General features: G+C 40.9%; 1 protein-coding gene across 1 annotated transcript in view; it reads left to right on the top strand.

Moving 5' to 3' along the window:
• Positions 1–582: 582 nt before the first annotated feature.
• LOC139714244 (intraflagellar transport protein 140 homolog) overlaps positions 583–17,104 on the top strand; it is a gene marked incomplete at its 5' end in the record, with an annotated part of 43,238 nt that continues 26,716 nt past the window's right edge. Inside the window, 14 exons of the mRNA XM_071625959.1 lie at positions 583–713; positions 1,692–1,798; positions 3,776–3,951; positions 4,701–4,795; positions 5,073–5,179; positions 5,845–6,086; positions 6,871–6,981; positions 7,911–7,980; positions 8,550–8,641; positions 10,090–10,217; positions 11,127–11,244; positions 12,793–12,932; positions 14,223–14,391; positions 16,287–16,418. Coding sequence (XP_071482060.1) covers positions 583–713; positions 1,692–1,798; positions 3,776–3,951; positions 4,701–4,795; positions 5,073–5,179; positions 5,845–6,086; positions 6,871–6,981; positions 7,911–7,980; positions 8,550–8,641; positions 10,090–10,217; positions 11,127–11,244; positions 12,793–12,932; positions 14,223–14,391; positions 16,287–16,418 — 1,818 coding nt within the window. The remainder of the gene's footprint in view (positions 714–1,691; positions 1,799–3,775; positions 3,952–4,700; positions 4,796–5,072; positions 5,180–5,844; positions 6,087–6,870; positions 6,982–7,910; positions 7,981–8,549; positions 8,642–10,089; positions 10,218–11,126; positions 11,245–12,792; positions 12,933–14,222; positions 14,392–16,286; positions 16,419–17,104) is intronic.

Here is a 17,104-nt window from a genome sequence, read left to right as displayed (position 1 = left end):
CAACAGCTGGGCTTCACTAAAAAGCCATTAAATTTTGCATAAACTACCAAGTCATCATATGATGACATAAATGGTATCCCGGGGTAACAAATAAAAATCAGCCATTTTGTTGAATTATTTATTATTTTATAAAGGTTGTACCCTGGGTGCCAAAAAGAGGAAATTATTTTGGTGCTGGAGCTAGCGCACGCTAGCCACTGCACTGCACTGCACTGAAGCACACGCTAGTGGTAGCACAGCGTGCCATGCATGCATAGTATAACATGCAGTGGCATGGGAATGACTATGTACACGCACACACAGAGCATGCATTTTTCTCTGGCTGTCCTGGCTGAGGTGGCGCTGCACAACGCGGTAATCCGGGGTACTACGGTACCCCAGGGTAACGCGTGATGCATCATATCACTTATTATTGATGTACATTGCAAAATATGCAGTCATGACATGGAGATGTTTCTGGATGAAACACTTGTAGGTCTGCTTTACGACAGGATAGTAGACCAGCTTGTTTTGCCTGTTCTGTCGTGCCATGCTTTGTCGTATAACATTCTGCCTATATTGTCACACCAACACCCAATACAGGAAGGGACCCTCATCCTATGGAAGAGCGATGGGAAGGGTCGGCTCACCAACACACCCCTCTGTCAGCATGAGTCTCAGCAGACCCCGACTCAATGCCTGTTCCCCAAGGGCTCCCCCAGACAAGACGCCGGGTAAGTTGACCTCAAGAGCAAAGAAGCTGTAGTATGCCATTATTTTGTGTGGCCTATAGCAATCATTAGCATCAAAGCCCAAGTGCTACATTTTCTTTGCAGTTTGAACCCATTTAACCCTGTGCATGTCATATTACTGTATATGCCATATATTTAGCGAGTCTAAACTTTTGCGAATTGGAACTTCCCGACTATTTCGCGAGTGGTTAAGTTCACGATCGTCAAGTCCTGTACTGAACGGAGAAATAATTTACGTGTACATCACTTGAGTGATCAGAGTCAATATTTTTGCGTGTCTTTAATTTCGTGAAAAGCATCTGACTCGCAAAATTTGCGAAAATAAAAACCTCGCGAAATATTCAGCGTATACAGTAATCTCCCATCAAAAGGTATTGTATGTGTGTGAAATTTGTGCTCATTTGACACATTGGCACAGAAGGGGTTAATCAAGGGCACCTGGATGTGCTCCTTTCACACTCAAAGGTCATTCAAGAGATTGGAACAGTTTGTCATACGTGTATCTTTCTGAAAGGAAATGCCCTTTTTGCAGTCAAATAGGAAGCAAGTCAGGATAGACGAGCACAGCTTAGTTTGAATAAGTTTATGTTTGATAATTATCAGTATTGACCATGTAAGAAGCATAGGAATATTAATTGACCTAAAATGATAATGAAAGCGCATCACCTCGACAGCATGACTCTCAAGAAATTATAGAGCAGGAGCAAAATAGGTGCTGTAATTACTACATACATAAAAGTGTGTAGTTGTTTGACATTCCTTGCCATGTTTTCCTGGCAATCCAGAGGGAATAGTTGTACTAAAATAATGGCCCTACTTCTCCATGTCATGGAGGAAAGTCTTGTGTTGTTGTATCTCAATGACAAAATTAACCAAAGTTTTAATTAGAATAGTTACATGTGATGTCGTGTACAACATGTAGACATGGCTGCCTTGAACACTGTTAACTGTCTCTTTCAGGTCACAAAGTGGAGGACTTCCCTGGGCCAAGAACTCCTTCAGTAAACCTGCCCTAGTACCTGGTCTTGTTGGCGATGGCAATGCCTGCTTCGTTGGTGGAGAGGAAGGTAATCTCAAATAATCTTTTGCAGGATTGTATTAAAAGAAAAAAAACAAACCAAACATTTACACAGTTCTTACCTTTCCTAGTGTGGTATTAAGATACGCTATCTCTTTTTCCAGCTTTACTTTTGCTTTTTTAGCTCACCTGAGCCAAAGGCTCAAGTGAGCTATTGCGATCGCCCTTCGTCCGGCGTCCGTCGTGCGTCGTCCGTCGTCCGTCGTCCGTCGTCCGTCGTGCGTCGTGCGTAAACTTTTTACATTTTCATCTTCTTCTTGAAAACCCCAAGACCGATTTTCATCAAACTTGGCAGGTAGCATCCCTAGGGGGTTAGGAACTCAATTTGTTAAAATGGGCACCATGACCCACCCAGGGGGCCCCCAGGGGGGCCCAAACCCCCCAAATTTAAGGAATCTTTAAAAATCTTCTTCTCTAGAACCAGAAGTGATAGAGCTAAGTTAATACTATGAGTTAGTTCATTGATGACTGTAGTTTCAAGTTTGTTCACGGCAGAATCAGGGATGCCCCCCTTGGGACCCAGGGGAGGGGGGTGGGGAGGGGTTCTAATGGGGCCTAAATTGTACATTTTCATCTTCTTCTTGAGAACCCCATGACCCATTTTCACCAAACTTGGCAGGTAGCATCCCTAGGGGGTTAGGAACTCAATTTGTTAAAATGGGCACCATGCCCCATACAGGGGGCCCCCAGGGGACCCCCAGGGGGCCCAAATCCCCAAAATTAAGGAATCTTTAAAAATCTTCTTCTCTAGAACCAGAAGTGATGGAGCTAAGTTAATACTATGAGTTAGTACATTGATGACTGCAGTTTCAAGTTTGTTCATGGCAGAATCAGGGGTGCCCCCCTTGGGACCCAGGGGAGGGAGGTGAGGAGGGGTCCTAATGGGGCCTAAATTGTACATTTTTATCTTCTTTTTTAGAACCCCATGACCCATTTTCACCAAACTTGGCAGGTAGCATCCCTAAGGGGTTAGGATCTCAATTTGTTAAAATGGGCACCATGTCCCACCCAGGGGGCCCCCAGGGGGGCCCAAACCCCCCAAATGAAGGAATCGTTAAAAATTTTCTCTAGAATCAGAAGTTATACAGCTAAGATAATACTATGAGTGAGTACATTAATGACTGTAGTTTCGAGTTTGTTCATAGGAGATCCAGGGGTGCCCCTCTTGGGGGCAGGGGTGGGGGGGGGGGGGGGTGGGGGGTTGGTAATAGGAAGGTCCAAATGGGGGCCTGAATCGTACATTGTCATCTTCTTCCTGAAAACCTCATGATAGATTTTCGTCAAACTTGGCAGGTAGCATCCTTAGGGGGTCAGGATCTCAATTTATCAAAATGGGCACCATGCCCCACCCAGAGGGCCCCAGGGGGCCCCCAATCCCCCAAATTAAGGAATCTTTAAAAATTTGGGCCCTTATTGTACATTTTCATCTTCTACTTCAGAATGCCTGGTCAAATTTTGGTAGAGCTGTGAATAATTTAGATTAGTGACTGCGTGAAAGGTGAACTTGCGATACTCAGGTGAGCGCTAGACCCGCGGGTCTCTTGTTTTTCAACATTTTTGTTATGAAACTGTTATGAACACAGGGAGCCCTGCAGATTGAAAATGGTTTCTGTTTTGATTTGTGAAGTATTAATAACAAATTTATGACAAATTAGAAGTATGCATAAAATACCCGTACTTTATTGCAGTCGCATGGTAGTTGTATTGATAAACATTTTGATGTGACTACACATTTGCTGAATGTATGACTGTCTGCATATTGTTCATCAATCTCTGACTGTGTAGCTGTTATCAAACCTTTATTCTGCGCACAGTATTAATGCTAAGAAGTGGGACTTGTTGAAAAAGATACAGGTACTATAGGTGCTATCACCATTCAACACAGGCAAATTTCCGTATTGTAGAAATTAAAAAGAAATTATAGTCATCTCATTTGAGGTATATTCCACTTTCTTTTCGATGCCAGGTCGAATTTATTTCTTGGACGACAAAGGTAACATGTCGCCAGCAGTCAACCTAGAAGGGCCTGTGAAGAAGCTCCTTTTCAACGACCAACGCAATGTCCTTGTGGCTGTAACAAAGTCTCTGTCGCTGTCCCAGTACAGTGTGTCCATGGACGGCAAGACAACGGAAATGATGAAGGTGTGGTGTTGTGGATTGATGTGACGTTGTTTGCAATGTTGCATTATGGTCAAATTGTGGTTTGATGTTGGGAGAAAGGACTTGTGCAGTGAAAGCATGAGGTGTCAAGATTGACGAGTCTGCATTTAGGATGATTTACATCTTCCAAAGACAATTTCTGTGAATTACAGCAGTGAAATAAATGCAGAGACACAGGGAAATTTCAAACAGAGTATCAAAGATAGATGTAAGCAATTTGTAAGGCAACTGATCATATATGTCTGTTAAAGTGGCAAAAATTGCTCTTGCAGTCATTGACCTATGACCCATTCTTCGGATGCAGAACTTGCCGACGGAAGTGAGCCGCCAGTTTTTCAATCGCCATTAGTCTTTATTGTCTTGAAACATCATTTCTCCAGAAAATGTCAGAGAAATAGAATGCACATTTGTCTCAGTTGTTGGTGTTTGGTGTTTAACTGGTCCAAATTTGTTCACAGATCTTGTGGTAGAATCTTGGTTGTCTTGTGCTGTTTGCCAGCTAAGAAATTGAAACTGGGAAAGGTTATTTTATTTTTTATTTATCTTTTTATTTGACATATGAACCTTTAATCTAGTATTATAATCATCCTGATAAAACATTGCTATGAGGGAACTCGTTCATGAACTCCTGATATCTACAACTGCCATTTTCTTATGCTAACCTTGGTCTTGCTGGACAGGTGTTAATCTTATTCATCCTCATCACTTGTTTTCTTTCCCTTTTTTTCCAGGTGAAACTCAGCGGTAAGGCGAATGAGAGTGACTGTGACATGGTGTGGGCAGGCAAAGGTCTGCTAGCCACAGCCTCGGGGGAGGCCCTTGTCAGGTATTGGAAACAAAAATAAACTCTTGACATACAGAAAATTACCATTATAAAAACTCAAATCCAACAAGCAGTCATTCCTTCAAGCATCTCCTCTGCCACTATATCACCTCAAAACCACAGACAAACAACAAACTCATAAGAAATCGATTTAATTGTGTGTAGATATTTTTCAAGAATTTGTCACAATTCATTCTGAGGAATCATTTGACGTACTATTGTCTTAAATTCTTCAAATCTGTAAATGTATTATTTTTCATTTCTTTTAATCCGTGCTCAGGATGTGGGATCTAGACAAAGATGACAACTATGTCCTGGGCCTTGATAAGAGTCTTGGATTTGATACTGGCGAGTGCATCAACTGTGTGGCATATTCAGCAAAGAAAGGTAATGTAGTACGTTGGTGTCCCCCCTCCACAAAGCTAGAATGTTCTACATCGATGCATCATGTCCAAATCGCCTCCTCTGTCACAAGATTATAATGTTAGATGATGCATGACTACAGTGTATGGTATGATGCGGACACTGACGTACATCAAAAAGGAAGGATTTGAGTCGCCCATTATCACTAGAAAATGTAAGGAAACTGAATGTAGACATATTTTTGCAAGAACTTCTTTTGACGGTCTTTGGATATTGTTTGAGATGCCAGTATATGATGAGGCATTATAGATATGCAGTTAATAAACTGGTATAATAGCAGGGAAGTGTGTAGGTTTTAATAGGTTTGTACTGTCATGGAAAATGAAAGAAATAAGTGTGGAGTGGAGGATATTCATATTCTGCACAACAGGCTAATACCAGCCATATGTTCTGTGTTTGTGTCACTTCAGTGTGGCATGTACAACTTTATGCTCAGATTGTAGAGATTTTTCTACACAGAGCTGCCTTTGCAAGACACTCTTCCAATCATTTCTTCTGATAGTATGATTCTACTTTCTACCAGTTTATAGTTTTACATGTGTAATGGTAAAATTGCACAGTATGTTAGTTTGTTAGATTTAACATGATAAAACAAACTGATGTTTTTCTCTCTGGCAAATGGTCAACAGGCATTCTGGCTGGAGGCACAGACAGGGGGCGGGTGGCCATGTGGCGCTACACAGTGGCGGCGGGCATCCTCGGGCGTCGCCAGGACGGGGAGACCAAGTGGAAGCTGCAGCCCCCATCCAACCTGGAGGGGAGCATCGTCCAAATCAAGTGGGGGTCAAGGCGGGACCTGCTGGCGGTCAACTCGCTGGCGAGCTCCATCATTCTCAGTGAGCACATCATGAGTGCCAGCATGAAGACGGAGGTACAGTCATAATGGTCATCTTTAAAGCTCCCGTTCAGTTTCTGGAAAATGACAGAAAAGAAATGAAAGAAATTATTATCACAGTTATCATGCAGTCAAAATTTACATACATAATCTGTAGACTGTGACAATAGTTTTTATTTGTGAATTCTGGCCAGAGTCATTCAGAAAAACCCTTCTATCTGCAGAACCTTTTTCATGTTACTCCTGCAATTCTCAGTGATTTTTCTATTCCTCCCCCCAAAATGTGTTATTCCCAGAGCCTGTAAAACCTATTTTACATATCCTTTATTCAATGTTACTTTGTGCATGGCTTCTAAAAACCTTCCTTATCTCATAGCCTTTTTCATTCACTATTCTCTACTTCATAGGCCCCTTGTGTAAGCCCTTCCATTATGCAGAATTTTTATGTTAAACTTATCATAACATTTTGATTATCTCTTCATAAGTGTAGCATGCATAAATTATATACTATGTCAAATTTAAAGGTAAAGAGTGATAAATGATTGTACAGCCCTGAAGGGACCAGTAGAATGTAGTTAGCAACACACCAGGGCACCGTTTCATGAAAGTTGTCAGTCTCTGACAATTTCAATATTGATTGGCTGAGAAGCTTCAGTCACTAACTGTCACCATGGTGATTGTCAGAGACTGACAACTTGTCAGGGCTGACTACTTTCATAAAACAGTGCCCAGAGTTGCATTATTTGGGGATGTTTGTGATACCAACTGTTAACATTTCTTTCGTAGAGATTAGTGACTGTTTCATTCTCTTTGCCATCAGGTGGCGGTAGTCCAGGCTGGTCCCAGTGCTTTGTCTGTGGACATCTTTGCCAACGGTGCTCACCATGACATCAAGACTGACATTCATATTAAGGGCATCTGTAACACAAAGGTGAGCATTAATTAGTGTGGTAGACAGTTCCCTCTATCTTCATTTTTAGAACCATTTATTCAATGGCTTGTCATAGAAACTTTCCTTTTCGCCTGTCTACAACTGTATCTCCAATGCCTGACTGTTCCCTTGGCTTGTCACTAATGAGTACATTACCTCAAGATGTAGATCTGCAGAGTGTGTGTGGATAGGAGGAAAAAATATTAAAGGGTAAACCTGTATATCTTGCTTCAAGGCTTTTCCGCATATTATGTATTAACTTATTTTGAAAATGTGCTAACCATCATTCAGGAGATGAACATTTAAAAAAAGAAATCATTTTTCCCCTTTTTTTTATGCAGAAGGGGTTTGTAGTTAAGTACACATTGTACCATTTTCAGAAATACAACTGTACATATGGACACACTTTATACATGCTATCAACCATAAAACCCACATCACCCGACATGTTAGAATGAATAAATACCAACACATCTCTTTGTCATGTGCCATGTCGATTGGGATCTGATAGGGAAGGATGAAGTGATTTTGAAAACTCATATTTAGCCTACAGTGATTCAGCCATTAAATGCAGCAGCAGCAAATGAGCAATCCTCCATTTTCGTCACGGCTGCTGTGCAAGAGTATCACTGTAAAACGAGGGATGTCCGTGTGCATTTTAGCTTTGTAAAATTCGGGAGCGCCAGGATTCGCGAAATCAGAATGCAAGCAAAAGTTCTTGTCTACGCTGTATGCATTGAATTCCATTGGCAATTTGCGAAAATTTCATACTGCAAAAAAGGCTGTCAGCTCCGATTCGCAAAAATTTCATGTCGCGAAAGTATCATGTTTTACAGTATTTGATTCCCCTATTGCTGGGAAAAAATAAAGAAATGTTTGTAAGATGTATTATGTTTTTCTTATGTGTCTGTCTGTTTGTTTTTGCCTAGGATCACGTGGCAGTCTGGAACGGAAAGAAAGTAGTGGTCTATGAAATCAGCCAGACGGTCAGAGCGACTGGTAGGAAAAATATTCTCATGATAGCTGTGTAGTTTTCATTCAAGTCTTATGGCATTACCCACATCTGTCTCTGAGTGTTCCATTGGTATTTGGTGGTGTTGGCATAAAAATGCATTTGCCTATGAAATATAGTGCCAATAGTGTATTACGCATCATGAAGCTATTGCTGTTACCTGTGTAAACTTCACAATAAACAATGAAAAAGAATATAGTGCTACAGCGTAGCATTCACCAGCCTGGTGAACATGGGTTGTCCTAGCCAAAAGGAACACTCTGAAATATTCAGTGTTTCCTGGTATACCAATACACACATGTCATGAATGAGAAAAGTTTGAGTTACCTTTAAGGATAAAAACACCCAAAAGCCTTGAAATGAGGCTGTAAAACTCAGATGAACAAGAAATATTTTGCCTATTTCCATTTAGCCTATCCAGCGATATACTGTCTGTTGCAAAATTCTCTTATAATATCATGAAGGAATAAAGTATGAAAAAGGAGTCGATTATTTTTAAGTTTGTATAAGTTTTGTTTTGTGGTTTTGACTCTATCTTCCCTCAACCCCCTTGCAGGTACATTCTCCACAGATTCCAAGCTTGTTTGCATTCATGAGCAGAACATCTACACAACAGAGCCAGGCAAAATCCAAGCCCGAACATTCCAGGTAAAATCAAATGTTTACCAGGAAAAAAATACTTATTAGACACATGTGTATGATGTGACAATTGTGTTATTTACTGTTATGCTCCTTACACATTATATGCTTCATATTTGTCCCCGCCGAACGAGTTCGAGCAGGGGACTATGAAACGGGCTCCGTACGTGTGTGTGTCCGTGTGTCCGTCCGTCCGTCCGTCCGTCCGTCCGTCCGTGTGTCCGTCCGTGTGTGCGTCCGTGTGTGATCAAAATCTTCAATTTGCTACTTCTCTGTCATTTATGAGCCAATTTTGATTCTGTTTGCTTTATATGATAGCACTACATGGGAGCTTTGAAACTTCTACACAGAATTTCAGTCGTGACCTTTGACCTTGACCTTTGACCTATATTGTACATTTTGCTACAAAATGCTACTCCTTCGCCATTTCTAACCCGATTTCGATTCCGTTTGCTTTATGTGATGGCACTAGGTGAGGGCTTCAAAACTTCTACACAGAATTTTGACTTTTGACTTCTTTGACCTTTGACCTTGATTTTTGACCTGTATTGTACATTTGGCTACAAAATGCTACTCCTTCGCCATTTCTAACCCGATTTCGATTCCATTTGCTTTATGTGATGGCACTAGGTGAGGGCTTCAAAACTTCTACACAGAATTTTGACCTTTGACTTCTTTGACCTTTGACCTTGATTTTTTGACCTATATTGTACATTTTGCTACAAAATGCTACTCCTTCGCCATTTCTAACCCGATTTCGATTCCGTTTGCTTTATGTGATGGCACTAGGTGAGGGCTTCAACACTTGTACACAGAATTTTGACCTTTGACTTCTTTGACCTTTGACCTTGATTTTTTTGACCTGTATTGTACATTTTGCTACAAAATGCTACTCCTTCGCCATTTCTAACCCGATTTCGATTCCGTTTGCTTTATGTGATGGCACTAGGTGAGGGCTTCAACACTTCTACACAGAATTTTGACCTTTGACTTCTTTGACCTTTGACCTTGATTTTTTGACCTGTATTGTACATTTTGTTACAAAATGCTACTTCCGGCGGGGACATATATTACGCACCGCGTAATTTCTACTTTTCCTTGTTGTACTTACACTAGTTATGTGTAAGTACCTATCATGGAGAATCAAAATGGAATACGGCTGACTTGATGTATGCACCATTGTCTTGTCTTCAAATGAGAAATAAATATCAATATTCCTACTCGTTTATACATGTAGGTATGGGATTGAAACCTTTGTCTTAATATTAATTCATGATAATGGACTTGTAAACTATCTGATATTGATTTCACATGCAAATCTGAACTGTCTAAGGCTCCCATTTTATTATATAAAGAATTGAATTCATGTATCAACATTTCAGTTGTTCATTCTTCAGACATTGTGAAAATACCAATGTAGCACTGGTGTCCTTTGTTCAAATCTGTGCTGGTTCCAGGGCACTGTGAAACAGCTCATCTCCATGAATGAGACTGAAGGCGAGCCCTGTACCATGGATGTGACAGGCAACTACCTGGTGGTTGGTACATCAGGGGGAGTGGTCAAGATGTACGATGTATCACGGAGGTGAGTAGGCTCCTGGAATACTGCAAAATTTCACAGTACATGATTTTGCAGGCAAAGATAATGATGTCAGAGACTCCAACCCCAAGCACCCTCTGATCTGGAGATTCTCCCGCCCGAAACTCCTAGCAAACGGGAGACTCCAAGTTGATGTGTGCAAAGCACGAAGTTCCTAGGGTTCTATATGTTCTCTGGTGCTATCTAAGGCTTATTTTTTCAACATACGATAGCAATAAGTAAGAAATCCTTTCCAACGGGAGACACAGAGCCAGGGCGGGAGAAATCAAATCTCCAGCGGGAGAACGGGAGATTTTGTAAAAATGGGTTTTTGGCGGGAGATCTCCCGTCGAGAACGGGAGAGTTGGAGTCTCTGTGATGTCTGTGTGAGTTTTTTTTTTTAATTGGGCAGGTTGAAGCAAGTTTGAATTAAGATTTTATGCCTGACATTAAAAAAATAATGAATATTAAAATATGTTTGCTTTGAGCCGTGGAAAAGAAGGCAAAGTCACATGTGTTGTAAGGTGTAAAGCTAGTGGCAAATTAAATTTTTACTTGATTTACGTAAGCATTTCATTGATATGCAGTCAGATTTTTTTTCCTTAAATGTATGGCCATGTAGCTCTCACGCTATGGTGGAAGATAAGCTGTGCAATCAGATATTAAAGTGAAAGGGATTGGCATTCCAAGAGGGTTTCATGTGGCACAGATCAAGAAAATTATGTCTGTTCAGATGACTGTTTTGCCAGGTTTGTGTTACTGAAAAAAAGAAAAAAAAAGAAAGAGAGAGCAACCCCCCTTAAAAGAACAACAAAGCAAAACAAAACAAAACAAAACAAAACAAAACAAAACAGCATTCAAGTTGCCACATCTTGCTTATGAATGTCTATACTCTTTGCCTATATATCACCACAGAGAGGCCAAACCTCACAACGCGCCCAAGAATCTCATGGACGTCATCCCGGGAATTGGGGGCATCGTCATGGCAAAGGCAAACTGCAATGGGACCAAGCTGGCTGTCATCATCTCGAAGGTACGTTGGTGGCGCTAGAGCCAGGGGGAGTGGTATTAAAGGAGGTTAGGACAGCAACTAGTATGTGGATCACAATCCTCTGGTCGAAGGAATAAACTACATTATCATGTATATGTAAGTGATTATGAGCATCATGTCGTATAGATTGCACAGCACATTTTCAGTAAGTCACAACTTGATACTCGTATTGGAAATTACAATGAAAATGCCTATGTGCATGTGATGATATATTGAGAAATAGATGACCTGATATTGAGGGGTGTCACTCATGCTGCAAACTAAGTGCAATGAAAAAAAACGGAAAAAAAAAAAAACAGCCCTGGTGAATAAAATCACCTGGACTTTGACATGGTAAGTCGTGATACATTTAAGAGTGGTAGTAGAGTTGTCCCACCGTCTTACATTACTTTTGGAAATTCTCCATTTAGTGCAAAGAAAGAGCAGAGTTTGCCTGTTTTGACACATCATGAATTCGTTTTTTTTTTTTTTGTCTATTCCACACATCATGTCATGAATGTCATGAATGTTTTGATTTACTGTAGGAGGATGGTACCCTTAATCCTTTGATGGTGTGAAGGATGTTCCCGATATATTCAAGAGTTACACTAGTCCAAATTCTGGACTCTTTTGTATGATATCTTTGCTTGAGCTGCTAAACCTGTACACATCACATCCAGCGATGGTGCGACCCTGAGAATCGCAGAAAAAGAGTGTAGCCAGATTTCTCTCTACTAATAACTTTTCCTCGTAATTTTGAGGGAGCATACAGTCAGGTTTATTATTGTGAGTGCATGATATTTTGACCTCGCGTCAGCTGAGAGCAATTCTTCTGGACTCCTTTTTTCTCTGGTTCTCTCGATTGTGCCATCATTTGATTTGATGCATACAGGTTTAGGCTAGCAGCTAGAAGAATAGAGATATCATAAGAAGGGTCCAGAGTCTAGACCAATGTCACAGTACCAACTAGAAAAGCACTCTGAGAGTGCAGACCTCTGCCAAGCATGCAGCTCATTTCCACCACTGATTTTGTTCTTCCATAGAGATGAATGATTTCCACCCATATGTATGCATGCTGAAAGTCGCCCAATTTCCCAATATAGAACCTTTTGTTATGTCATTAACTTCCAGCTGCGTGGCGCGCCTCGCCTCAGCAGAAACTAGAGCACGCACTTTAGTGTGCGCATGTAAACCTCAAATACGCGCAGCCTGAACTCCCAAGTTCATTGACCCTACCTGCCAAAATATCAAAAATCCTTCATAAATTCCCTAAAAATTCCTGGATAACTACCAAAATTTAATCATCTTTTACTTGTGTCATTCTCAACCTTTCCTGTAATTTCATCCAAATCTGTTTACTACTTTTTGAGATATTTTGCATATGGGCAAACATACAAACCAACAAACCAACGGTAATGAAAACATAACCTCCTCCCTTGGCAGAGGTAATGACCCCTTGACTGAGTCTGGGATGTTCCTACTTCATGCAAGAGTGAGTAACATGAGCATTGATCCCTTGACCGTGTTACAAACTTCCTTGATTTGTTCCAGAGTGATGGTAGCATCGACCCCAAGCTGTATGTGTGGGATCCAGACCTGGACACCCTGGGTTTCTTTGACCTCAAAACGGGTCACGGAGACCAGGAGGACGAACCAGTCAGGAAGGACGATGACATCACCGATGCAGAAAGGTGAAGCCCCCAAGTCAAATCCTGTGCCTGACCTTTGAACTCTGCTGTGCTATGAATGAAACATTCTTCTTCTTTTCTTTTCTTTTTTTTTTGGGGGGGGGGGGGGTGTCTGTTTTGTCATGTGTGACTTTGAGTCATTACGGAAGGCTAACTTGCCTATAATTTCACCTCATTAGTATATAGAATTATCATCTATATACAATAGGACGTTTTAGCGACGCATTAAAAACGCGCAATGTTGTCCGCTCAATTTTTACCGTACAATATCAGAGCATATTGAACGGAACGCATAGGCCAATGTATTAATTCACCATAGACTACCGTTGTTACTGGCCGTTCAAGATCACACCATGTCCTGTCTCTTGTGTAACAGTGCGAGCGCTTGCTGAGTGCGCAAATGCTGGCAATAGTGCGCGTCATTTTGTTACAATTCACAAGCGCGCAAACACCTTGCCTAGTCGCTTGCATGCTTCATACGCAGTTTTAGGGGCTTCCCCTTTTCAGGGCTGGGATGTGATCGCCGAGTCAACTTCAAAGACGAGTAGAAGCCCGGTATTTTTGTGCAGTTTACGCCTTCTCTACTTGATTGTAGATGATAATAATTATATTGGATGGCATTAATTCATGGAATACCAGGGAATATTGCACGAGTCTGGTATCCCATTCATAGCCATCCAATATAATATAAATATTTTGACATCATTTCTTCCCACCATGAGGCATTCCCATGCAGGTTTTACTTCTGTAGTTCTATCCTAAATTTGGAAGCAGCCAAAATAGTACCTGGTATACAATGTAGTGCAGTACTAAATATACTGTCCATAGTGACAGTTGCTTAGCATTAAGAAGAACATTTTGTGTTTTGTATATTTCCATTCTTGTAAATAGCTATTAGATAATTGCTTAGAATAACTCAGAAAGTTGATTGTTAAGGGCTTCTAATATTTGATGCAAAGGGTATAATTGTCTGTCCTTGAATCTAACAAAAAATACCGCTAAAGTTAACATCTCATTACACTTTATGATATGCCCATCTATTGACATATTAAAATCAAAAGTAATTCAATGTGTATCTCTGTATCGGAGAGCTGCTTTAATTGTTCATTCAATAATTGTATCATAATGGTTTTACTACTAATATTTGCTTTCTTATGCTGTCAAAAACAGTATATCAGGCTAGAAGGTGTGCAATATAGATGATTTTTATTGGATTCCATTCTTGTGAATGACCACTAGAAATTTCTCCTTGCTCTTTACAATAACTGCGTCATCCAAATTTTTCATACAAAGGGGGCGCGAGGAGGCGGCCCAGGACGTTGCCGGGCGTTACCCCACCAGCATCTTCTGGGATGCCCAGGAGCCCAAACTCCTGGTGTGTGAGGCCAAGCTGGTGAACTTGGAAGAGGCATCCACGCCCAGGAAGACGACCTCCCTCCTCAGTACTGTGATCAACACACCGGTGAGTGACTGCTGATGCCTTTGCAACCATCAAAGTGTAAAATGTTGACAAGTTTTTACATAGAAAAAATTCTGCCGAAGGTGTTGCTGATATATCTTTTGTTTCCTCAACCAGGGGCGGATCGTGGAATTCCGTAAAGAGGGGACGCGTTTATGAAATTAAAGGGCGCACGCACCCCTCTCCCCATTTTTTCTTTTTATTTCTTTTGTTTCAACAAAAAATAAAGGGGGGGAGGCGTGCGCCGGTTGCGGTCCTCCCTGGATCCGCCACTGTCAACTGTAACTGTGTTTTTTTTTTGTTTTTTTTTACTACATGTATTTCTTTATCATTATAATCCAGCCGCTGTTCTTTCAAATTGGGCATTAGATCTTTCTTCTTTTTTTTTTTTTGTTAAAATCATCTCCTGGCAAGCACTTTTATTAAGCAAATCTTTATTCAAACTTGGTACAGATAATCCTTTGAGGAAGAAAATTTCAGTTTGAACAATTCTGTGTTTCCCAAAGTGCACAGAGAAGTACTTTAAATATTAAAAAAAAAAATAATAATAATCTAAAGCTTAAAGGGATGGTATAGTTTCAGTTGAGACAGGGCTTCACGTTTTCAACTTTTTAGGGAGAAAATTAGAAACCTCTCTTGAAATAGGAAAGAGCATATGATTCTAAGAGGAATTCAAAGTTTATTTGATGAAAATTGGTTTTGAAATGGCTGAGAATATCCAACAAACAAAGAGGTCCTAATAAAAGATGGGACCCAGTTTTTATTCGGACCACTTTCTTTTACCTATATTTACCTATATTTACCTATATTTACCTATATTTTTTACAATGTCATTCTGTTCATCGCATTGTGGTACTGATTTCATGACGTCTGTGTATATGAGCGTTTATTTGTATACTAATGATGCACAGGATAGAGTGTGTTAGTGAAGGTGCGGCGCGCTCGAGAGTATTGACAATGGTGCGACATGCACGAGGCGCAACGCCACGAAATAATCCTGTGCATCATTTGTTTTATAAAATGGGTCGAAAACTAACAACATTATTCACGTACCTTTGTGGGTCAATACCAGTCAGCTACATGTAGCACTCGCTCAAAAGTCAAGATGTCCGAAGATGTTCGTCCCAAACATTTACGCACGTCGCACTCGGAAATCCCGCACATAAGTACTGTACACCCGTATAAGAGTATACGTACGCCACGTACTGTTATGCACAAGAAAGGCAGCCGGCTGTTGTGGCAGCCCGCGGCCCGAACTAGAAGTTGTTTACAGGATTGACAGCGCGTATAGTAGCGCGTGACGCACTTGTAACAACTGATTGAGTGCGCACTGCTAGTGTAAAACATTGTGACGTACGTCATACCAGGGAGGTGGAAGAGAGACTCTTCTTAGTGCTTACCTGAAGAAAATAATGCACGCACACGTGACTCATTTCAGCACTTCCAATTGGCTACATTCTTGAACCCATTTTATAATATTTCTTATTTGTTTGTTGGAAGTGAAATAAATCAACTTGAACTTGACCACTTTCTTTTACTTTGTTTTTGGATATCTCGGCCTTTTCGAAACCGATTTTCATCAAATAGATCTTGAATCTCCTCTTAGAATCATATGCACTTTAACATTTCATAAGGTGGTTGCTAATTATCTCGCAAAAAGTTAATAACTGAATCTTCATCTCAGCCAATACTATACCATCCCTCTAACCCCAAAACAGTGAAGTTACTGGAAAAGGGAAAATCTTGTAGGTATCAACTGCAGGTTATAGATCCATGACTTTTAGAACCTAGTTTGTGTAAAATCCCAAGTCCCCTACCCTACCAACCACGACATGATTGGAGGTTCAGGCAGGTCTGGAGTTCACCCCCACTTTTTCCCCCTTCACTCCTACCAACAGCCTGAGGTTATGGTGGTGTCACTCTTCACTACACTAGAGCATGGCATCGTCCTACAGGACAGCTTCCGACAGGGCGTGGCTCACGACTCCCTCCTTGGGGTGCATGTGCCTTATTTCTACTTCATCAGGAAGGTAAGGTGGTGGCAATGCCCCAGCTCCTTTGCAGTTCCTCTGCCACTTGTTTTTATGCCTCCGCCACGAAGTGGTGCCGGAGGCATTATGTTTTCGGGTTGTCCGTCCGTCTGTACGTCCGTCCGTCCGTCCGTCCGCTTTCGTTTACGCGATAACTTGAGTAATATTTACTGGAATTTTACCAAACTTGGTCCAAGTATGAAGTATGATAGGGCAATTATTTGATTAGATTTTGGGTGATATCGGCAAAAGGTCAAAGGTCAAGGTCAAATCATGAAATTGTATCCGTTTACGCAATAACTCGAGACTGGATGGAACAAATTTCACCAAACTTTGTTGGAGGATGATGTATGATGGGACGATTACTTGATTAGTTTTTCAGTGAAGTCGGACAGAGGTCAAAGGTCAAAGGTCAAAGATCAAGGTCAAATCCTAAAATTTATCTGTTGACGTGATAACTCAAAACTGGATGAAGCAGCTTTCACCAAACTTGGTCCAAGGATGATGTATGATGGGACAATTAGTTGAGTAGATTTTAGTGACATTGGCAAAAGGTCAAAAGGTCAAGGTCAAATGCTACAAATGTTGCAATTTCCCCCATATCTATGCAATGCCTAAAGGTATTTTCTTGAAACTTGGTGTGGACATGTACTACTGCGTAAAGATTCTCCAGAGAGAGTTTCATG

The sequence above is a fragment of the Diadema antillarum genome, unplaced genomic scaffold (assembly GCF_040938485.1).
Source record: "Diadema antillarum isolate AM-2024a unplaced genomic scaffold, OU_Dant_1.0 seq00002201_RagTag, whole genome shotgun sequence".
NCBI lineage: Eukaryota > Metazoa > Echinodermata > Echinoidea > Diadematoida > Diadematidae > Diadema > Diadema antillarum.
This window is presented reverse-complemented; position numbering and strand designations above follow the sequence as displayed.